Source organism: Lipotes vexillifer, unplaced genomic scaffold, assembly GCF_000442215.2.
Source record: "Lipotes vexillifer unplaced genomic scaffold, Lipotes_vexillifer_v1.1 scaffold126, whole genome shotgun sequence".
NCBI classification, from domain to species: Eukaryota; Metazoa; Chordata; class Mammalia; order Artiodactyla; family Lipotidae; genus Lipotes; species Lipotes vexillifer.
The window spans coordinates 1234210-1257368 of NW_006778324.1; the positions used below are offsets into that span (position 1 = coordinate 1234210).

Below are 23159 nucleotides of genomic sequence, written 5' to 3' on the forward strand. Positions count from 1 at the left end.
CCCCCCCGTGCTCCGCCCCCCCGCCTGCCTGCCTGCCTGCCGTCCACCATCCATGGTGGGGTGCCTGCCTGCCTGCCTGCCGTCCACCATCCATGGTGGGGTGCCTGCCTGCCTGCCTGCCGTCCACCATCCATGGTGGGGTGCCTGCCTGCCCGCCGTCCGCCCGCCATCCGTGGTGGGGTGCCCGCCCGCCTGCCGTCCACCCGCCCGCCATTCGCCATCTATGGTGGGGTGCCCCTCCAGGACTTTGCTTCAGACTTGTAAGATTCTCTACCTAATAAGTCATTGACATCTCTGTCACTGTCTCTGGGCTCTTTGGTCTCATAGCTGGGCAAAGCTTGTAGACCAGCCCAGACTCAGGTTTCTGGAAGCCAGTTCCATTCCCAACTCTCACTGAAATGACTGGCACCCTTTGCCCCTTGGCCTGACCACTATTCACCCCCAAAGCCTGTCTGGCATTTAACTGGAGCTTAGCTAATAGGCACCTCCAGGGGTGTGGGGCAGTGCTGTCCAGGCCCAGAGCTATGGGAATGAGAGAGACCAAACAGGGAAAGGTCCCCCGGACCCAGTCAGTGGAGGTCTTGGTCCCAAAGAGTTTGCCAGGGCATAGTTCTAAGGACAGAGGAATGCTGGCTGGACAGGTGCCAAAGACTGCCTGCTGGATAAAGGGAGCCAGTGCTAGGAGTGCAGAGGCCAGTCTGAGGATGGGGCATATAGATACATAAGGTTTCCAGCTGCGTTTTCTTAGGAAGGAAGGCCTGACCTTCATTCCGACACTATAACCTTCCCACGTTGTATTAACAGGAAGTGAAATTATTTTATGAAATGAACACAGATGGTAGTTGTGACCCTCCCACACCCAAGCTATGGCAAAATTAAAAGTTGGCCACCCTATGCTGGTATCTCTGATTGGTTGGTAGGTTATTGGTCCAAGAAATCAGAAAACCTAGAAACTGAAGGTTTCTCTGGCGGGTTGGCGATGGAAACCAGCTTGTAGTGGGCTGAAGGGGAAAAAATGGGAGGCATGGAAGTGGCAACAGCAGGTGTGTATCTTTTGTAGATCAGTGCTCATTCAGGACTGGGAGCAGCATCACCTGGGAGTTCCGAAAGCAAATTTCTGGCCCCTCCCCCAGACCTACAAAGTCAGGACCTCTGGGAGCAGAGCCCAGCAATCTGATTTTAAAAACTCCCAATGCACACCAAAGTTAACCACTCAACCTGCTTGTGAAGAGGCCGAGAGAAAGAGAAGTGGCTGGAGAGCCGAGTGAGACGAAAGGACGAATTTTGTGGCTGTGGTTTTAATGGAGAAAATACTCCAGCTTTTTAAAAAAACTTGTTATTGAAATGCAATATACCTCCAGAAAAGTGCGCGTGTCACAAATGCACAGCTGGATGCACTTTCACAATCAGGAACCCACGCAACCGACCTCAGATTGATAAACATCACCAAGCATCCCAGAAGCCCTCTCTGCCTCCTCCTGACCTGACCTGTAATGGCAGAAACTAGTCTCACCTGTTGTACTTTATACAGATGGAAGCAAATAGGATGTGCTCTTTTGGCCCTGGCTTCTTTCAGTCGTCGTGTCTTTAAGATCCATCTATATCATTGCATACAATTGTAGACCCCTCATTCTCACCGCTGCAGAGCATTGCACCGTGTAACTACAATCATGCTACTGATAATGGGTGTGAGCTTTCCAATTTGGGGCTGTTGCAACTAGTGCAGCTATGAACATTCTAGTACATGTCTGTTGGGTACATACCTAGGAGAGGAATTTCTGGAGACTCGACACTTTAAATGTTGTTGAAGGAACCCGCAGAGAAGATGTGAAGCTACAGGAGAGAAGGGGTCACTGAGTGATGTCCCTGGGGAAGCAGGAGGTAAGAAGTGGGGGAGAGGTCGGGGCCAGAACCAGAGGCAGGGAATAGGCTTTTCCACTGGAGCTGGGTGGAAGGTGAGTTTGTAGTTGGGGGTGGATATAGAGGGCTGCTTGTGTTGGCTTTGATTTGTTATGTGAAGTGGGAGGACAGGTGGTCTGCTGAGAGCATAGCGGAGGGTTTGGGATTTGAGGTGCTCATAGCAGAGCGTGGTCAGCAGAGATGACTGGAGAACAGATGAGATGGCAGCACTCTTTGGAGTTCTATGATTTTCCCATAGAACTCCTTGAAGTGAAACCCAGAGTGAAGGAATATGGAAACACCTGGTTTCCAGGCTGCAGCTCCCCAGGAGCCCTATGGCGCCACCTGCTGGATAAGGGCCGCATGACGTGCCCAGGGAGGTAGGTACCTTCACCACCCAAGTTGTTCCCCAGATAGGGAAACCCAGCCCCCTGGAGTGGCCTCAGGCTGAGCCTTGACCCAAGCCAGAGACCAGAAACCCCCATACCAGAAACTAGTCACATGCTGAGCCCTGATCCAAGCCAAGGTACTGCAGTTCTCACTCAAGCTTCCGGTCCCTAGATTAGAGCCTTAACAGGACTGGGATCCAAAGGCTGCATCCCCTAAAGGGAGGGGCCTGCGGGTGCCCTGGGTCTCAGGCTGTGGCCCTAGGACTGGGCTTCTCCTTCCCCTGATGGGGTCCCCTGCCACAAGAGCCCCTCGGGCCCTGTGCCCTAGTGGGGCAGTCTCACCCACAGCTTCCCTGGCCCCGTGCCCTGCCCAGACCTGTTCTAGATTCCACACCACCCTTCCCCAAGGGTGCCTCCACCTCCTACCCACCGGCTCAGGCTCGGGCAGGGCCTCCAAAGACTCAGCCTGGAAGGCGGGCAGGCACCGTGGGCCATGGAACCCACAGCAGGGCCTGTGCTCTACCAGAAGCTGCTGGTCTGGGAACCAAGCTTGGAGTCTGAGGAGGAAGAGGGTGAGATATCGGAGCAGCTCATTCCACATCCCTCGGGGCCCCAGGACTCCTCTGGGTGAGTCAGGGAGGGGTCTGGGCACCCAGCAACTCAGGACTGAGGCTGGCAAGTCCCTCCTTCTGGAGCCCCTAAGGAGTGCCAGACAACCCCGTGCTTGGCCAGCTCTGGGAAACTTCTGGTTGAGTGGGGGGACCCCCGGCTGCAGCCCCAGGCCTGGCCTGTGCCAGTCAATCCAAGATCTGTGCATCTGAAGGGACATTTGTATCAAGTCAGCCCTGCCGGCTGCTCTGCCAAAGGCTCCCAGCTCCCAGCCCCTGGTGCACGAGGCACCTGCTGGGCAGATTGGTCCTGGCTACACCTGGCCGGGCCCTGCTCCTCAAGCCTGCCAAGCCCCCTTCAGGCATCCCTCCAGACCGGTTGGACCCGCCTCTCCAACCTCCTCTCCAGAGACTCAGTTTCCCCCAAGCTCTTTCCCGTCTCTGTGTCTCCAGACATGCTGTGATTTCTTTTCTCCTCGGCAAACTTACACTCCTCCTGCAAGCAAGACCAAACCTTCTGGGAATTGTTTGCTGGGTTCTTGGGTGTCCGCCTGCCTGGTCCTGGCTTGGGACATCCCTCTCTGCAGGAACAAGGCTGGCAGTCTGCCCGGGGCCTGGGCCCAGCTGGTGGCTGCCCTGCTGCCGGTGGCCGTTGGCTTCTCCCTGGCTGTGAGGCAACTCCGCAGAGCAGTGCCTCTCCAGGAAACTTGGGCTCTGGGGCCCCTCCAGCCAGTGGGCACTCCCACAGGCCTGGCGTGTACCACCGCAGCGGCATCATCAGCCCTACAGGTCAGTGCTAGGAGCAGCTTAGGGGAGGGAAGGGGCCGGGGTCAAGGGTCCCAGTCCCTGTCTTGCTGCAGCCACGTGTTCCCACCTGGGTTGAGAGCTGTTTGTTGCCGGGGGCAACGTCGTGGATGCTAGAGTTGGAGCAGCTTTGTGTCTGGCGGTGGTGCATCCTCATGCCACAGGGCTAGGTCAGTGACCCACAACCCCAGCCAGCGACCCCAACCCTGGGCATGATCAGTAACTTGGAACTCAGGCAGTCAGTGGTCCCTGGCCTTCAAGGCTGGCTGGTGAGCAGGACGTAGGACTTGGGCAGTAGCCCCAACTCTAGGCTGTGACCCTTGATCCCAGATCAGTATGATCTTGACCCCAGGCCTGGTTGTTGATGCCTGTCTCCAGGCCTAGTCAGTAACCACTAACCCCAGGGTAAGTCAGTGACCCTTCACCTGGGACTACTGAGTGCCCCTGATACCAGTCAGTGCCCCGGACCCCTATGTGACCCCTTTGTCTCCTCCCAGGTGCCATGTTCTGGGGCCTCTTCCATAGTAGCTCCTCAGGCAACTCAACCACCCTGGCCCCTGGCCTGGGGCTACCCTCGGCTCTGCCTGCCCTGCATTTGCTACACACACGCTTTGGCCGCCTACCCTTGCCACACCTGCTGGTAGGCCCCACCATGCTGGCTCAAGAGGGCTTTCTGGTAGACACATCCCTGGCCAGGGCTCTGGCAGCCCAGGGCACAAAGGGCCTCTGTCCCCTACTTTGCCACACTGATGGGACTCCCCTGGGCTCTGGGGCCCGAGCCACCAACCCCAAACTGGCAGCTGTGCTCCACCGGGCTGCACTTGCCCCTGCCCCAAACCTTGTCGGGGATGCTCTACCGAGTCTGCTGGCCGGAGACCTGGGGCTGGAGGGCCCCTCAGCTAGGCTCATGCCCACCTTGGAGCCAGCACTGCAGCTACCTGTGCCCCAGGGCATCCTGTTCACCACCCCCAGCCCCTCAGCTGGCCCAGAACTCCTGGAACTGCTGGAGGCAGCTCTACAGTCCGGGGGGTGCAGCCCTGCCCCCTGCCCAGCACCCCTACAAGCTGCTGTTAGCCCTGGGAGCAGTGTCCTGGCCACCGTGGACAGCAGCAGCTCTATGCTCCTTCTTACCTCCTCGCTCAACAGTTCCTTCGGCTCTGGACGCCTGTCCCCAAGCGCTGGGGTTGTACTCAGCAACCTGGTGGCCGAGTCTGCAAACAGTGCCTGGGCCTGTCCCCTCATCCTTCTTGACAGCTCAGATGACACAGAGGCTGACGTGTTGGGGCTCGTGCCTTCAGGGACCCCTGCAGCTGCCAGAGTCATGACTCACACACTGCTCAGCCACTTGGCTGGGCCCCAAACCCAGGCCCAGCAAGGGCCAACAGAGAGCCCTGGAGCTTGTGGCCAAGGGACCCTGCTTCAGGTGGCAGCCCACGAAGAGCACGCCCATGTCTCCAGTGTCCCCAGTGGCTGCTGCTCCTTTCAGGGGTTTTAAGGTGGGGCGGTGCCTGGCAGGGGTGGGTGGGAGTAGGGGTCTCAAGCCTGGAGGCCGGGGCAGAGCGGGCCCAGCAGCAATGGAGTACATGAAGAGTGTGCATCAATCACGTGCCCACTGCTGGCTTAGGCCCTCAACTTCGGGCCTGATCAGTCGCCTGGACTTGAGTTTTTTCAGCTAAGGAACCTGAGGACAATGAGGAGAGAACACCAGGACCTGGGGGCGGCCCTGAGTTCCGATCCAGCTCCGGGAAGGACAGGTGGAAGAAAGCCACGCCCCTCCCTAAGCTCTGGGCCTCCGGGCAGGGCAGGCAGATCCTGGCGCACTGCTGGCATCTCTGTGCTCCCCTTCAGGCCACACTCCACTGATCTCCCTCATCTGGGCTGGAAACAAAGATCAAGCCTCCTGGACGCCACGTGCCATTCCTACTTGGTCACTTTCATATCAGCCTTTTAGGCACCTGGTGTCTGGGCTTTGCCCATGGGCAACACAGGAGACCCCTACCCAGGGACACAGAGCCAGGCTGCTGTCTTCCTGCTCACCTTCTGGGGCACCACATGTACAAGGTAAACCACTTATTCTCACTTTCTGAAACAGCAGAGCAAGGAAATGGTTGAGAGGATGAGTAGTTGGGTTTCTCAGGGGCTACGAAAGGGGCTGGAGCTGGGTGTGTGGAATTTCAAGGCCAGCGTTGGCCCTCACCTCCCTGCTTCCCAGAGCGCCAGGGTCTCTGAACAATGCTCCAGAGACAGGTTCTCAAGCCAAGAAACAGGCGTGGCCAGTAGCACTCCTCAGCCGCCCTGTAAGAGGTATCTCTGATTTAAGGAACTCAGCCCCACCACCTCCCCCTCACTGCTCCCCCCAACGAAGAGAATTCTTCCCCCAGCTCAAGTGATACCACAGCCTCCCCGCTGATGTCAGCCCCAAACCTAACATCCCTCTCTTCCATCACCCACTACCAGTTCCATATTAGCTGGAATTTTCTCACATTACCTTGGTCCGATCCAACTGGGCTTCCTGCTTCTACTCTGCTCTCCTACAATCCATCCTCCACACAGCAGGATAATCTATTAAAAGTGTAAGTAGGATCAAGCCTTGTCCCTGCGTAAAACCCTCCAGTGGTTCCCCATCGCAATCAGAATAAAATTCAAACTCCTGATCTCCCTGAGAACAGAAGAGCCAGGCCGCCCCGCCCCCAGCCCACCCACTTCAGTGCGCATGCGCCGCGACCCGACCTGGAAGAGGCAGTCTTCAGAGCCCACGTGTTCGACAAGCATGGCGGAGACGGAGAGTATGGACGTCGCTGAGCCTCCGGCTCCGGGAGAGGCCCCGAAGAGTGGCGCCCGGCCTGCCGACCGTCATGGCCTGCTCAAGCACAGCCGCGAGTTTTTGGATTTCTTCTGGGACATTGCGAAGCCGCAGCAGGAGACGCGGCTTGAGGCCACGGAGAAGCTGCTGGAGTATCTGCGCGCAAGGCCAGAGGTATGGTGGCGGGACCTGGGCCGGGGGGCTGTATAGATCCCGGCGAAGATGTAGCGGCGGGCCCCGGGAGTTGGGCCCGGGGTCACGTGGTCGCGAACGTGGAGGCCCAGGTGAGCGCGCGCCGAGGAGAGGGGATGAGTGGGTGCCGGACGGTTCTTTTCACTGGCCCACCTGGGGTTGTGCTTGGTTCCTCAGGGATCATCGGAGCTGAAGTACTCCCTGAAGCGCCTAATTACTGGGCTCGGGGTCGGACGAGAAACAGCCCGGCCCTGCTACAGTCTGGCCCTGGCGCAGGTGAGGTGGTGGCTCCTGGAATGGGTTCACCCTTGCTGGTCAGAACGGTGGGGGAGTGAGAAGGGCAGATGTCCCAGCTGCAGGAGAAGTGGCAGCTGAGAAATTGGTGGGGTGGCATCCGAGTGGATGGGAGGTGTCCCCACGTGGACGCGGAGAACACTGCATGAGCACGGCCTGTGTGCAGAGAAGCCCAGGCAGGTGCAGTGGAAGGTTGAGTTCGCTTTCGGGTACATGGGTTGACCAGCCTCTGAGGTACGTTTACTGAGGGTAGTAAGCTTTGGGGTGGGTTCTCTTACCTCTGCAGGGTTCGGGGCCCTCTCCTCCCAAGGGGGCACTTCAGCTAATTATAGGCTAGCTCTGAGGAGTCTGAACAAATGGAAGGGCTGCAGAGACCTGGTCCTTGAGGGTCTGCCTCGGGGGAGCTCAGAGCAGGCTGTGGGGACAGAGTTTGGGAATCGCATTCGAGCAATCTAGCGGCCCAAGGAGGTACTTTCTGAACCGCAGGTGGGCGTGGGGTAGGGAGGCAAGATTCAGTTCCATTCACAGCTGTGTTCTGTCATCAGCACTGCTCAGAGGCAGGTAGGCAGTTTCGGAGGCATCCTTGGGGTGGGAGCGGGGGTCCACGGCCTCGGGGCAGAAGTTGAAGGGAGGAGATAGAGGCCTTTGGGATGTGGCTGGGCCGCTCCCCCGGAACCCCTCCTTTCCTCCTGGCAGCTGTTACAGGCTTTTGAAGACATCCCCTTGTGCAGCATCCTGCAGCAGATACGAGAGAAATATGACCTGCAGAAGGTTAAGAAGGTGAGAGTTAGTGGCCCCGGGGAGGTCAGCAGCCCCGGGGTTGGGGAACACTTGGGTCTTTCTCACCAGTGCCTGGAATCCTTTTCTAGGGGATGGTGAGACCCGCTCTCTTTGGAAACCTGTTTGGGGTGCTAGCCCTCTTTCAGTCGGGCAGGCTGGTGAAGGTAAGAGCTTTGGGGGTTTGGGGGGGTCTGTGGACTGGCTTGGAGTGGTGGGGGGAGAGGGATATGCCCTGCTCACACCCTCTGTGCCTCTGGGGGTACCAGGACTCGGAGGCACTGATGCAGTCGGTGAAGCTGCTGCAAGTCCTGGGCCAGCACTACAGCCACTTGCAGGAGCAGCCCCAGAAGGCCCTGGTGGACATCCTCTCACAGGTACGGGGCCTGGGGTAACGCTGCCTGTTGTAGAGGGATACGGAGAAGACGTGAGTTTACGCATGGAAATGCAGCACTGTCCCGCGGAAATGTGTGTGGCACTTGACGTTTTATAGTAACTACATTTAAAAAGTGAGAGAGAAATAGGTATGGTTAATTAGACTAAATAAAACGTGTTATTATATCTAAAGAATTAACATGCAGCCAGTACACAAAAACCGTAGAGATAGTTTACGTTCTTTTAAGTTTCTGAAATCCAGTGTGTTGAACACTCACAGCGTATTTCCACGCAGATTGGTACATTCTAAGTGCTTGGTGTGCACATGTGGCCAGTGGCAGCCATATTGGATAGTGCCGTTGTCGAACAGTGTCTGGCATGTGCCCGGTGGGTTCAACATATTTGCCATTGTTTTGGGCAGAGCTGGCCCCTCGGGGGTCCCCACTGCCCTATGTGGGCAATGGAGGTGGGCTAGTACCTAGACTTCTTTGCTGCTGAGGAAAAGGCAGGGACCAGTACATCCCAGGCTAAGGCTTTCTGCACAGCCGTGGCCACAGAGCCAGCAGGACCTTCACGTGGGGCACCTTGTGTAAGAAATGGGCTAGTTCTGTGAAACCCAGGAGAGGAATAATTAAAAGGGTGGCCCAGGGCCAGTTAGCATCAGTGGGGCGCTTGTTTAAAACCCAGCTTCAGGGACTTGGGAATGTGAGCTTTCTAAGGAATACCCTCTGCTTCTGATGCCTGGCAAGGTGGATTGTGGCTGTCCCTCCTTGGGCTGGCACTGTGACAGGGGCCTCACGGGAACCTGGCAGGTGGAAGAGGGCCCAAAGGACTCACCCCGTGGGGAGAGACAAAGGGTGCTGTGAGGGGGCCACCCCTCCCTCAACCCATGTCCCCACGCCAGGTCCCGGAGGCCACGTTGCAGGAGGTCCTGCCAAAAGTCCTCAAGCCCGACTTGAATTCAGTACTTGGTTCCCCTGAGCACCTGGAGCTCTTCCTCTTGGCCCAGCAGAAGGTGCCCAAGAAGCTGGAGAAGCTGATGGGACCGGTCAACCTGTTCTCAGATGAGAGCGTCCCCAGGTGTGAGGGAGGCGGGGAGACGGGCCTCGGGGCTGCCTCTCCATCCATGGGTTTGCGCCAGGGCCTGGGGCCGGGCGTCCGTGTGGCCCCAGGCCCCGTCTGTTTAGGGAGTGCCCCGAGTCCCCTCCGCCTTCCTCTGCAGGCTGGTTACTGTGCTCAAGACGGCGGCCACCTCTGCGAAGAAGGAACGCAAGCTGCCTGCCGTGGCTTTGGACCTGCTCCGCCTGGCGCTCCAGGAAGACAGCTTCCCACGGTTCTGGATGGAGGTTGTGGAACAAGGACTCCTGAAGCAGCAGTGCTGGCCAGCCAGGTGCGTGCGTGCTTGAGCTCCGCAGCCCTTCTCCCCGCGGGTTAAGCAGGGATGTGCCGCGCTCCAAGGGCGCTGACCGGGCTCTGTCCTGCGCCCCCGTAGCTACCTGTGTTTCCGCCTGCTGGGCGCGGCCCTGCCCCTGCTCTCCAAGGAGCAGCTGCAGCTGGTGATGCAGGGGGACCTGATCCGCCATTACGGGGCGCACATGGTCACTGCTAAGGTAGGTGCTGCCCCCTGTGGCCCAGCCCTGCCAGAAAGGGTCAGGCGACTGGGCTGCTTCCTGCCAAGAAGTGGGGGTGGGGGCAGGCCGCCTCTGGGGTCAGCTGGCTTCCGGAAGAGAGGGTTGCTCTCCTGCTCTCCGTGTCAGTAGTCCTGCCAGGGATGGGCAAGCACAGCTCCTGTTGGGAGGGACCTGGGACCTGGGTGTCTCTTCTCTGTAAAGTGAGCTACCTGAGGGCCCACCCCCACCCCCACCCCCACCCCCAGCCCCTGGCCCCCACCGTCCTGCTGTCTGTTCCTATGAATCTGGCTCCTCCAGGGACCGCATATCAGTGGATTGTACAGCATTTGTCCTTTTTTGACTGGCTTATGTCACTGAGCGTCATGTCCTCAAGGTTCATCCGTGTTTTCGCAGTTGTCAGAATGTCCTTCCTTTTTGAGGCTGAACAATATTCCATTGTAAGAATGGACCACATTCTGTCTATCCATTCCTCTGTCGATGGACACTTGGGTTACAAGTGTCAACGCTGATGCTATGAACATGGGTGCAAAGGTCACTCACTTAGAAGAGGTTGAAATAAAGGAACAGTCCCAAGCTCGTGGTCACTCCGTGAAGGCCTGCAGCACCCCCTGGAGGCGGGAACTTGAGGACACTGGCTGTGAGCTCACCCACTCACCCGCTCCTTCCCTGACAGCCATTCAGGTGCCAGCAGGGTCTGCTGACAGAGACATTCCCCTACATTTGCAAGCTGTGGTTCTTACTGCAAACAAACCACTACATCCTGTCTTCAGCAAGTGCCTCCTGAACTTGCTAAGGGTGAGTCTGTGCTCAGAGATGGCTCAGTTCCCAGGGTTCTGACAGAGGGCTTCCAGGAAGGACATCCCAGAGCCCTGTCTATCCAAGGAGGCCAAGCTGGGCATCAGTCATGGTCCCCAGTCACCACTCTGATTACTGCATTACTGTCCTGTGTCCACTTTACAGATAAGGAAACTGAGGCCACAGCCTTGCAGCAAGTGGGAGTCACTTGGATGCCAAAGGTCGGGCTGGTGCATCTGCATCCAGTGGCCTCAGGGTTATGGCTTATTCAGGCAGTAGAGGGCCATTCTCTCTTGGTCGATACCCCTGGGTTCCTTCTCAGTGGGGCACTGAGGGCGCTAGCCTAGAGCTCCTATAGGACCCTGGATGTGAGAGGGCCCATGGGGGTCCCTGGGGACATGCAGGGGGCTGAGGCCAGTAGGGGCTCCTCACTGCTTCCTTCTATTGTTTGGAATATCCTGTCTCAGGCCACTTCCAGGCATGGCCAGTCACAATTCGGTCATTAAAAGAAGTCGTGGCCATGACCATGCTCATTGACTGCCTCTGTATCTATATACCCCTCCCCCTGCCTCTTTATCTATATACCCCTCCCCCTGCCTCTGTATCTATATACCCCTCCCCCTGCCTCTATAGCTGTATACCCCTCCCCTGCCTCTATAGCTGTATACCCCTCCCCTGCCTCTATAGCCGTATACCTCTCCCCCACCTCTATAGCTGTATAACCCGCCAGCAGTCTGTCCAGACCTCCCTCCACCCCCAGCTAGTGTTAGAGTGAGAGCAGCCATCATCACCGATGCTGTTTTGAGCAGTCTGTGCAACCCACACTAAGCTAAGTGCTCCACAGGAGAATCAACTGGTGGTTAAGAGCACGGAATCCCGGACCTGGGTCTGCCAGGTTCCCTTCCTGACTCCACCGCAGCTAGCTGTATGACCTTCCGTAGCTTGCTTCCTTTCTCTGTGCCTGCTTCTGCTTGCCCGTGAGATGAGAGGAGCAGGACCTTCCTCAGTCATTGTGAGGATAACCAGGCTAATATCCACAGGCACAGGAAGTGCTGCTGGGTTTGTTAGTAGCTCATTTCATCTTTACAACCAGCTCTGGAGAGCTGCTGTTCCCCTCTTCTGGGTGAAGGACAGGCTCAGAAAGTACAGAGCAGTGGTTAAGAGCACGGACTAGGGGGCCAGACTGACTGGAGCCAGATCCCAGCTGCACCACTTGGAGCCCTGTGACCCTCAGAAGTTACTTGCAAGCTTTTCTGTGCCTCGTTTTCTTCATCTGCAGAACAGAGGGGCCCAGGGCAAAGGGTTGTTACAAAGATTAAACTCCGGGGCGCCTGGGCCACCCAGCTGGTACAGGGGAGGGCGCTTCCTGGGCCTCAGCGTAGCCTGTTCGGGAAGAAGCTGGGGCACTGTTGGGTCCCTCCTGGCTGGTGACCTCGGGGCTGTGCCCACCTCTCGCAGCTCCCGAGCCAGTTCAAGTTTGCTCCAGAGATGAATGAGTATGTGGGGGCCTTCCTGAAGGGCTGCCGGGATGACCCCGAGCGGCAGTTGGCCCTGGTGGTGGGCTTCACATCCGTCACCAACCAGGGCCTCCCCATCGTACCTACCTTCTGGCGGGTCATGCAGTTCCTGAGTCCCCCCGCCCTCAAGGGCTACGTGGCCTGGCTGCGGGACATGTTTCTCCAGCCCAACCTGGACTCCTTGGTGGACTTCAGCACCAACAACCAGAAGAAAGCCCAGGACGCTTTGTTCCACGGGTGAGTGGGCCTGGTGGGGAGGGGCCTGCTGGCCCCAAAGGCCTGGACCCTCCCTCGCATGGTACCGTGGTTCCCCAGGCGGGGAGAGGTGGGGAAGATCTAAGCCTTCTCTCTCTCTCTTTTTTAATATATATATATGTAAACTTACTTATTTTTGGCTGTGTTGGGTCTTTGTTGCTGCGCATGGGCTTTCTCTAGTTGTGGCGAGCGGAGGCTACTTTTCGTTGATGTGCGCAGGCTTCTCATTGCGGTGGCTTCTCTTTTTGTGGAGCACGGGCTCTAGGCGCGTGGGCTTCAGTAGTTGTGGCACATAGGCTCAGTAGTTGTGGCACGTGGGCTCTAGAGCACAGGCTCAGTAGTTGTGGCGCGTGGGCTCTAGAGCACAGGCTCAGTAGTTGTGGCGCACGGGCTTAGTTGCTCTGCAGCATGTGGGATCTTCTTGGACCAGGGATCGAACCCGTGTCCCTGTGTTGGCAGGCGGATTCTTAACCACTGCACTGCTAGGGAAGCCCCTGAGCCTTCGCCCTTAAAGGCCTCGGTTTTCTCACACGTGGCCCCGTGCTGGTGATAAGGGCGTTGGGGGATCTTGATTGGTTTTCCTGTCTCCAAGACGGGGCAAGGGGGCACTGTTTTTGCCATCTCTAAACGGCTTCCGGACTTGCCTCCTGCCCACAGGCCTGAGCGAGCCGTGTTCCGGCTACGGAAGTGGATCATCTTCCGCCTGGTCAGCATCGTGGACAACTTGCATGCAGAGAAGGAGGAGGCCTTGATTGAGGAGGTGGCCAGGTATCGTCATGAGATGTGCTTGAACCCCAACTCCCCACGGGTGCAACGGCCTCTTGTCTGATCCTAGTTTGGGTCCCCCTGGAGCCAGGAGCCTGGGGGGTCAAGTCATCCCTGCCCCTTAGGCAGGAGGAGATTTAGGGGAGTTCCTTGGGGGAACTCTCAGAAGGGGGGACCTCAGAGGCTTGGGCTGGCTCCACCCTCCCCAGATGCCTTTGCGCGTCGGCAGTTTGTGGGGGGGCTCGCCTCTGCAACTGCCAGGCGCCCCTCCCACCCTCCCTGCAGCCCCAAGAGAGGCAGAAGTGGTGGTGCCCTGGCCAAGGCCACACAGTCTCACATCTTGGTTCTGAGGGAAGGATGCTGGTCCTCTCCCTGGTTCGGGCTGGGCTCTGTTCTGCTGGGGATCCAGACCTGAGAAATGTCCGTTCTCTCATCATTGCCACCTGGCACCAGGCCCTCGGTGAGGGTCCGAGGATGGGCTGGTCAGAATGGTGGCACTGACAGAGGGTAACACGGGTTATTCTTCCTCCCTCCCTCCCTCCCTCCCTCCCCAGGTTTTGTTTTTTCCACTCATTCTTCGAGACAAAGAAGCCCACATCCCAGATCCCTGAGACCGAGCAGCACTTCTCTCACCCCCTGGACAGCCGGACCCGGGAGGTGGTGGGCAGTGCCTTCTTCAGGTGGGCGCTGGGCAGCCTGGGAGAGGTCTGAGGGTGGGCGAGCGGGCAGTAAGGTGGCCTCGGGGCGCTGCTCCCTCCAGTTCGAAGCTGCGGCCCAGTGAGTTCCAGTGGGTCACAGTGTGGGGATGGGGGAGGTGTGTGGCCTTGTTCACCAGCCCAGTCTGTGACCCTGACCCTGCCACTACCAGCCTGCTGCAGACTCTCAGCACGCAGTTCCGGCAGGGGCCGGGGCAGACGCAGGACGGGCAGCCCTGGACCTACCACCTGGTGCGGTTCGCAGACCTGCTGTTGAGCCACAGCCGCAACGTGGTTCCCCTGGTGGCCTTCACCACGCAGCAACGCCAGGCCTGGGACCGGTGAGAGGGTGCAGTTGCCACAGCATGGGCGGGACACTCTGGGGTACTGACGCTGGCCACAGTGCCTGAGGGTGTGCCCGTCTCACCCAGGACGCTGAAGACTCTGAAAGAACTGGAGGCGCAGTCCTCAGAGGCCAAGGCCACTGCCTTCCAGCACCTGCTACTCCTGGTGGGCATACACCTCTTCAAGGTATGGCGGCCTGGAAGGGAAGGGCTTACAGACCTGGGGTCCGTGGTGGCCGGGAGAGGCTCTGGAGTGTTGCAGTTGGTGGGTTTCCTAGGCTGACTGCTCCGGTCTGGAGTTACAGCCCAAGGAAAAAAATCACTCCATCCACTTCCTGGGCCCCAGCTACATCCTGAGCTTTCCCAGGCAGGGTCCTTTGTTTGTAGTCCCCACAGTTTTGAGGCAGGCGCATCTTCTTTTTGACAGGTGGGGTAACAGACTTAGGTAAAGTAACTTACCCCAGGCCATACAGCTGTTGGCTAGGATTCAAACATAGGGATCCGACTCCACTATCCCACAGGACCTCCCAAAACTGCCTTACTGGGCTTCCCTGGTGGCGCAGTGGTTGAGAGTCCGCCTGCCGATGCGGGGGACACGGGTTCGTGCCCTGGTCCGGGAAGATCCCACGTGCCGCGGAGCGGCTGGGCCCGTGAGCCGTGGCCGCTGAGCCTGCGCGTCCGGAGCCTCTGCTCCGCAGAGGGAGAGGCCACAACAGTGAGAGGCCCGCGTACCGCAAAAAAAAACAATTGCCTCACTGAGCAGAGGAGATGGGTGTAAAGGAGAAGCGCGGGCCTGGCTCTGGGCATGCCGGCCCCGGACGGGGGCAGTTCTCCTGGCTGCCAGTGGTCAGTTAGAAGCGGGGTCCTGAGTTTTCTGTCTGACTCTCACACTTCCAGAATCCACAGTAGTGGGTTGAGGGTGGCATGTTTCTGTCTGGTGCTCCCCACGTGGGGTTCTGTGCCTTGTCACTATGTTCCTCACATTGTCACTCATACCTTTTCTCAGGACGGGTCCTCTAGAACCAGCTTTGTCTCTTTTTCTCTTCTTTCCACCAAGAAACTTTGACCACGTTTGGAGTTTAGTGCCGGCAGCTCTTCTGACCCTCCTGGTTTCTTCTGGCTCTGAGCCCTGGTTTCTCTGAAGGTTTTCCTCTTGCGTTGCGTGGGCTAGTGGCTCTCGTGGGGCTGCTTCAGGCCTTGAGTAGTCTGAGGAGACGGGACTCCCTTCTGGCCTCTTGGCTGAGGTTTTTGCTTCCAGGTCTTGGGCACTCAGCCCAGCTCGTAGACGAGCCGTGTGGGTAACGATTGGTCTCGATGCCCCTTCCGATGCTTGGCACTGGACCTCTGAGGTGCCTACCCAGACCCTGGGACCTTCAAGCTTGACTTGAGTAAAAGGTACCCAGCCACAGCCAGGAAGCTGGAGGCAAAGATGGCCAGGGCTTGGGCCCTGTTCTGGCCTTCGCTCCACCACCCCTGCCCCAAACACTGACGCTGCCCTGCTGCATTATGGGGGAAAGTCTGCCTTTTTGGTACCAACAGTGACACAGGTTATTTTCAACTCACCGGTCGGTGGCTGGAGTCTGGGCTTATTCCCCCAGCAAGATGGGTTTAAAGTTGTTAAGATCAATGATTCTCAGGTCTTTCTCTGTAGCAATGTCGAGCCCGGTGTGGGAGGAGAAATCTAGAATTGCAAATCAGGAGGCTGGGACCTGCTGGTGCCCTGTGATCCTGACCAGGCCAGCCTTGTCAGGCTCTCCACTGCTCTGGCATCAGTGGGCAGGTTGGGCTTCACGGTCTCTGAGGGCTCTCAGACCCTGTGCCTGTGTGTTATGTGTAAAAGGTCATCAGCTCTTGGGCTGCCCCTGGGGTCTGGCTGGGGTCCTCTGCTCTGGATTGTGAGGGTGACTGGCCAGGGCAGTCTGGAGTCTTCTAGGCCTCAGATGCCAGCTCCTCCCACTTGGCCACCCCCTCTTCTGGCTCAGCAAAGGCTGGGAATGGGGCCTGGCTCCTGATTTCTGTCCTGTCCTGCACAGTCCCCCACAGAGAGCTGTGACCTCCTGGGCGACATCCAGACCTGCATCAAAAAGAGCCTGGGGGAGAAGCCCCGTCGGACCCGTTCCAAGGCCACCAGTGGGTCATCGTCTCGGGGGGGTGGGGGGGGGCAGGCAGTAGGGACCCAGCATGGGGCGCTGGTGCCCTGCCCAGACTCAGCCCTTTCCCTGCTTGCAGACCTGCAGGAGCCGCCGTGGGTGGAGGTGCTGGTGGAGATCCTGCTGGCCCTCTTGGCCCAGCCCAGCCACCTGATGCGCCAGGTGGCCCGAAGTGTGTTCGGCCACATCTGCTCCCACCTGACTCCACGTGCCCTGCAGCTCATCCTGGATGTAAGTTGGGGCCTTTGGGGAAATGGGTCCCGGGATGGGGCTCTCCAAGCACTGGGCTGCACTAGGCTGCCTCATTGCCACCTCGTCCTGACTGTAACCTGCAGGGTGGTCGGGGGCCTCCTTCAAGGTCTCCTGCCGTGTACCCTGACCCTGGGTTTGCCAAGGGCTGATTGGGTTTATCAAGGAGGCACTGGAGGGGAGTGGGTTTCTCTCCTGGGCTCCATCTTCCTCCCTGAAATGGGGTCCTTTGGCCGAGACCGGACGGCCATGATCAGGGAAGGCAGTTGAGAGGGCTCAGGGGTCTGAGGTGGGTGAAGGGGCCGGGCCAACAGATGCGTCAGCCATCTGGGAATCCCGGCAGGTGCTAAACCCCGAGGAGAGCCAGGATGAGGATGACAACGTGGTGATTACAGACGCCTCCGAGCAGCAGTTGCTGGGGGATGCGGAGGTACGTGCCAGCGAGGGGCGAGGGGTGGGGGGTGGGCGGACACGCGGTGAGCGGTGGAGAGGTGTGACGCGCGGCCCACCCACAGGACGAGAGCTCGGACGACGGCGAGGACAAGGGCAACGAAGACTCGGAGAGTGAGGAGGAGGAAAGCAATGACGAGGAGAGCGACGAGGAGGATCGGGACGGGGACGTGGACCAGGGCTTCCGGGAACAGCTGCGGGCGGTGCTGCAGGCAGGGAAGGCGCTGGTGAGCAGGAGCCGGGCTGGGGGCCCTGCGTCCGTGTGCGTCTCCTGCACGAGGCCAGGCCGCTCACGGCGCTTCTGTTCCTCAGGGCGGAACTGACGGCGAGGACGACGACGAGCTGGGGGATGAGGCCATGATGGCCCTGGACAAGAACCTGGCCAGCCTCTTTGCCGAGCAGAAGCTGCGCATCCAGGCCCGGAGGGACGAGAAGAACAAGCTACAGAAGGAGAAGGCTCTCCGACGGGGCTTCCAGATCAGGGTGAGCCCGCTAGGCGGCCCCAGCCACACCCCCACCCCCACCCTCCGTCCAGTCTCCCTCTGCTCCTGTCCCCACTCCTGGCTGAGCCCACCCTTCCCGGCTGCAGGTCCTGGACCTGATCGAGGTGCTGGTGACCAAGCAGCCTGAGAACCCCCTGGTCCTGGAGGTGCTCGAGCCGCTGCTGCACATCATCCGGCACAGCATGCGCACCAGCAGCACGAAGCAGGAGCAGGACCTGCTGCACAAGACGGCCCGCATCTTCATGTGAGCGCGGGCAGGCCCCCGGGGAGCCGGGCCTTTGGGGTTCCCTGGGTAGAAAGGGTAGGAGCCGAGAGCCCCGGGGGCCCGCATCATTCAGGAAGTCTCATGCAGCTCTGCCCCGCCCGTGTGTTCTGCAGCCCTTAGCATGGGGCCCCCAGTCCCATCCCTGCCCTCGGGATCCCTGAGGCTGGGAAACCCGCCAGGGCGTCCAGTGGCGACATTCTGGGCCTGTGGCAGGGGCCGGATGGGAGACAGTAGGGGCACTTAACCCAGGCTTGAGGTGCCAGGGAAGGCCGCCTGGGAGAAGTTTAGGCAGTGCAGGGAGCTCCTCAGGCCCAGAGGCCACAGGCGGGGCAGGAAGGCGTGTCCACGGGAGCCGGTCAGGCGCAGCAGAGGCGAGAGGCCTCATGGCCCGGGCCCTCGCAGTATTGGGAGCCTCGGAGGCATTTGCAGCTAGGAGGTGGGCGAGTGAGTGATGCTAGATCAGGGAGCCCAGCAAGAGAGTCGGCACAGCGTGGCAGGTAGAGCCCTCCCTGTCTTCTAGAGAGCAAAGGAGGTGGTGGAGACAGAGAGGCCTAAGAACTTGAGGTGCCGAGTGTGCAGCACAGAGCAGGTGGGGAGGGGCGGCGGACAGCGCAGCCCCCGCTCACGCCCCCTGCAGGCCCAGGTCCCACTTTCTCATCTAGTTCTCCCTCCCACTCCGCCCAGGCCCGAAGGGTCCTGAGCACACAGGCCCCGGTTTCTGTCTTACAAAGAGCCTGGAAGCTACCATCCCCCGGGGGACGGGTGTAGATGGGGCTGTGGCCAGGTCGGGCTGTTGGCCCGTGGTGGAGCCTCACCCAGGGAGCTGGTTTCCCTCCGGCTTCTCTTCAGAGCCCATCTGCATATGGCTCTGGGCCTGCCCCTGCACCCTTGGTCAGACCCCTTTCTTTAGGTGTTTGTTTCCTGCCTGTGAAATGGGACCCGGCGTCCCGACCCTGGGGTGGGGGTGGGGGGTAATAACATCGTGACCACCTCTGGCTGCCCCCCCCCCCCCCCCCCCCCCCCCCCCACCTCCATTGGTTTCTCTCCCATCCCTCTCTAAACACAGGGCAAAAGCTGCCCCATCCACCCTCATTTGGAACACAGCCGCCCATCCAGACGAGATGCAGTGTGCCAGATGGCTGCAAAGCTTTCCCCAGCTCCCTCTGCAAGGGGCCTGCAGATGAAACGGAAGCCCTCATCTGCATGGCTCCCCCTTCCAGAAAAGCCGGGCCAACAGACACTCCTCCTTCCTGGCGATTAAACTGCCCCGTGTTTTGCCAAACAAATAAAGCCCTTCATTTCTACCATAAACTTGTTCACATGCGTGGGCTGATTGATCCACCAGTGTGCCTGATTCATCAGGTCTCTCGCTGGTTGGGACTAGAGGCTCTTCTCTCTGGCCCCAGTGAAGAGCTGCCTAATTTCCATCTGAAAGACTCCGTAGAAACCAACCACAGCATTGGAAGAAAGCTGTCTCTTCCCCCTTGGCAGGTTCCTCATTTTTCTTGATATTTGACTGTGATTGAGGGGGCATTTGCATCCGGCTGGCTGGGGGCTGTCCCCTGCCAGGCACCACCTGTGCCGCTCCCGGCGTTACTGCCGCAGCGTGGGCGACCGCGTGGAGACTCTGTGCACCCAGCTGGAGCGGCTGGTGCAGCAGGCCGGCCGCCAGGCTGACTCCTCCGTCTGCCTCTACTATTTCAACGCCTCCCTCTACCTGCTCCGGGTCCTGAAGGGCAACGCTGTGGCTAAGTCCGCCTGCAAGGCCCAGAAGAAGGAGAAAGCCGGCGCTGATGCCGGCACCCAGCCCCGGGGCCCAGAGGTGAGCAGGCGCTGGCCCGGGAAGGCTCAGCCTGCAGAGTCCAAGCCGGTGGGAGCCAGTCCCAGGAGGCGGCAGGACCATCTGCCCATTTCACAGATGGGAAGTTGAGGCTGTGCCTTCCCCGGGACCCAGCTTTCAGTCTTCTGAAGGCAGCCCAGGCTCATGCCAGGGCCCCCTCTCCCTGGCATCACACCAGCTCTCTCTCATATGGTGCAGGCTGCCAGCTGCTTGGATTTGAGCCTCGTGACCCCGATCTACTCATCGGCACTGAGCTCCTTCCTAACCAAGCGCAGCAGCCCGCTCACAGCTCCCATGTTCCTCAGCCTCTTCTCCCGGCACCCGGTGAGTTGTAGTGCCAGGCCGCCCCCTTGGGCCCCTGCTCGGCCCAGTCCTCACAGCCCAGCTCACAGCCCGTCACTCCCTCCGCAGATGCTCTGTAAGAACCTGCTCCCCATCGTGGTCGAGCACGTGGCAAGCCATACGCGGCCCCGCCATCAGGTAACGGGCTTCCCAGATCCCAGCTGAGGGCCTATCTGAATTACCTGCTCGACTCCTGGCTGGCTGGCTGGCTGGCTATTTGTGAGGCCCAGGAATGCTGCCCTGGGCGGGCCAGAGGGTGGACCCTGCCCCTCCGACCTGGCCAGCGCCGCCCCCACTGTAGGCCCAGAGCAGCTGGGGGTGGGGGGCCCTTCCTGTGTGGCCCGAGCCCACCAGCTCCTCAGAGACTGCTCTGACCTGTGCAGAGGAAGCCCCGGGCTGATGGGTGTTGGCCTGGGGGCGGGGGTGGGACTAGGGGGCTGGAGACACGGGAGGAAGACGCACTGAGTGAGTGGAGGGCCAGGAACCCTGTCCGGCTGACTGACAGCCCTGGCTGCCCCCCAGGCCTCGGTTCTCCCACCTGCCTGAGAAGAAGGGGCAGGGGCAGGTGAGGGCCGAGCCTAGAGCTTCTGTGGCGACAGTGCCTCCCGCGTGGCCTATTCCAGTGCCCAGCAGGCTCCTGGAGCTCATGGGGTCCCCCTGCGGTTCCCTCAGCCCTGGCCCAGCGTGCCGAGGCTCCTGGTCACCCTGTTCCCAACCCCCAGGCCCAGGCCTGCCTGCTGCTCCAGAAGACCCTGCCCACGCGGGAGCTGAGGCTGTGCTTTAAGGACCCCGAGTGGAAGCAGCTGCTCGACCAGATCCTGGCGAAGGTCACTGAGGTAACGGCCACGGGGCTCTGCTCCCCCGCCCGCTGGCAGTGGTGCTCTGGGAACCAAGGGGCAAGGGTTGCTGGACCCTGCGCCTGGGGGTGGGTTGGGGGTCCCCCCAAGGAGACATTTCTGTCCTTGGTGCCCTAATCTCTTCGTGTGGGCAGCAGCAAGGCTTTGGGCAGCTCTCCGGAGGGGCTCAGCCTGGCTGCCTTCTCCTTAGACCCTGCGGACGCTGGGTGAGGCCGAGACCAAGTCAGGGCGCCAGAAGGAGCTGTCCTCCTTGGAGCTGCTCAACGTTCTCTTCAGGAACATCCATCACGAGGTGAGTCTGGGCACAGGAGGGAGGGCGCCACACAGGCAGGGCAGGCAGTCTGAGCAGAGGTGAGGGGGGGCAAGTGGGGAGCCAGGTGGGGAAGGTTCTGGACGCCAGGGTCAGGAATCTGGGCTTCGTGTGAGGGGCGAGTGTGCCACAGCCAGTGCCTGGCCGGGGTGGGGTGAGCCGGGGGCTCTCTGCTCCAGTAAGAAAGCCGAGAAGGGGCTGGGAGGGCTGGTGACGACGGGAGGACGCGGCTGGGAGGGCGGAGCACGGGTTTCTGGGCCTTCGGAGGCAGGCCAGGCGGGTGGAGCATGAGACGCTCAAGGGGCCGCTGTGGGCAAGGCTCTGGTTCCTCCAGTCTGGCTCAGAGGGAGAGGTTTGGGGGTCCTTAGTGTAGACACTTGATCAAAGCCCAAGTGCGGGATAAGCTTCCAAGAGGGTGCTGCAGGGAGCAGACAGGGCCAGGGCCTTGCAGGGCGGCAGGTGGACCTGAGAAGCCATGCTCCGAGGGGTAGTAAAAAGCCAGGAGAGAGAGGGGTGTTCTGGAAGCCAGTGGATTTCAAAAACAACCCATTCAGTATGTGACAGGGAGGGGGAGATAGGAGGAAAGGTATTGGCAACCCTGAGGTCACTGCATGGGCCACCCCGGAGGTGGGCGGGCCTTCGGGCTGTGGGAAGAGAACAGAACATGGCACCTGGGGTTCTTTTTTTCTTGCAACGCGAGAGAGACTAGGGATGTACAGGCAGAAGGATTGGCTGAGGGTCCAGAATGGGGGGGGGGGCTCACAGAGAGGCTCTCACCGGGCAAGGGTGGGAGGACGGGGCCCAGGAGCCAGGGAGAGGCAGGCCATGCCTCACGTCACCACTGCAGCCACAGCCTTCCTGCCCCGCTGCAGAAGCTGACGATGGACCTGACCACTGTCCTGGGTGTGCTGCAGAGCCAACAGCCGAGGCTGCAGCAGGGGCTACAGCAGGGGGCGCACTCGGCCGGGTCCAGCCGCCTCTATGATCTCTATTGGCAGGCCATGAAGTTCCTCGGAGTCCAGTACGTTCGGGGAGAGGGGGCCCCCCACCTTGGGAGGGGCTGGGAAGACCCTCACATTGCACACGTCCCGACGTGTGCACCGCAGTGTGGGAGCTTTGGGCAGCTTGGGGACCACGGACGCGGAGGTCAGCCCTGCCCTCACCACATACTTCTTTCCTTTGCTCACTTCCAGGCGTCCCAAGTCGGAGAAGGACGCCAAGGAAGTCCCTCAGGCCAGGCCGAGCCCCGTTAGCATGAAGCGGAAGAAAAAGGGGTTCCTGCCAGAGAGCAAGAAGCGTAAGAAACGCAAGTCTGAGGGCGCCACGCAGGAGGAGGCGGCCAAGCCCGCAGCCGCCGGGGGGGACCAGCCCCCCAGCACTGGCAAGAGGCAGAGGAAGAGGAAGCGCAAGGGCCCAGCCCAGTCCCAGGCGCATGGGCTGCCCGCCTCCAAGAGTCCGACCCCGGACCCCCCTGCCACGAGCCCCAGCAGCCCCGCCAAGACCCCAGAGCCGCAGAAGAAAACTCGGAAGCTGTCCCAGGTGAGCAGAGCCACTCCCGAGTCCCCCGAGGAGCCTGCTGCCAAAAAGCGTCAGAAGAATCTGCCCCAAAAGGGGGTTTCAGGCAAGTCGCCGCAGTCCGCACTGCCTCGGAGAAAGGCCAGATTGTCTTTGGCCGGCAGGAGCCCCAGCCTCCTCCAGAGCGGGGCCAAGAAGAAGGGGCAGCTGAGGAAGGCGAAAAAGCTGTGAGTGTCCCCATCCGCCCTAGAGACTCCTATTTTTTCACCGCGATTTTAATACACGAGCCACTGTCTGAGATTCTACCTTCCGCGCCGGGGGTGGTAGGTCTGCTGCCAGCCTGCTAGTAGGTCCTGCCCCAGCGGGCCTGGCCTCAGAGACCGCAGCCCGGGGCTAGGCCCTGCCGCTGCTCTCAGGCACAGAGCACGCTTGGGACCTTGGCTCCCCAAGCACTGTGGGCCAGGCCCAGGGCTCTGGTATCTGGCGGGTGGGGTACAAGTGTGACCACGCCTCGTACCCTCCAGGCTGCTTTCCT

General features: G+C 60.0%; 2 protein-coding genes across 2 annotated transcripts; both read left to right on the plus strand.

Annotated features, from left to right (window-relative positions):
• The first annotated feature begins 2781 nt into the window (after nucleotides 1-2781).
• Nucleotides 2782-5195, plus strand: GGT6 (gamma-glutamyltransferase 6). Its single transcript, XM_007451603.1, is given in 5 exon segments — nucleotides 2782-2915; nucleotides 3484-3575; nucleotides 3578-3685; nucleotides 3757-3870; nucleotides 4198-5195. Coding segments are annotated over 5 exon segments (1446 nt in total).
• Nucleotides 5196-6413: 1218 nt separating this feature from the next.
• MYBBP1A (MYB binding protein 1a) lies at nucleotides 6414-22855 on the plus strand. Its single transcript, XM_007451604.1, has 26 exons — nucleotides 6414-6677; nucleotides 6873-6971; nucleotides 7686-7769; nucleotides 7859-7933; nucleotides 8036-8143; nucleotides 9046-9221; nucleotides 9364-9531; nucleotides 9634-9751; nucleotides 12026-12321; nucleotides 12997-13107; nucleotides 13659-13784; nucleotides 13973-14140; nucleotides 14231-14330; nucleotides 16177-16273; nucleotides 16373-16524; nucleotides 16886-16972; nucleotides 17058-17219; nucleotides 17305-17475; nucleotides 17582-17739; nucleotides 19330-19582; nucleotides 19799-19924; nucleotides 20012-20080; nucleotides 20665-20778; nucleotides 20990-21091; nucleotides 21982-22130; nucleotides 22303-22855. Exons 1-26 carry the CDS (start codon nucleotides 6414-6416, stop codon nucleotides 22853-22855), a joined length of 4086 nt encoding a protein of 1361 aa, XP_007451666.1.
• Nucleotides 22856-23159: the final 304 nt, after the last annotated feature.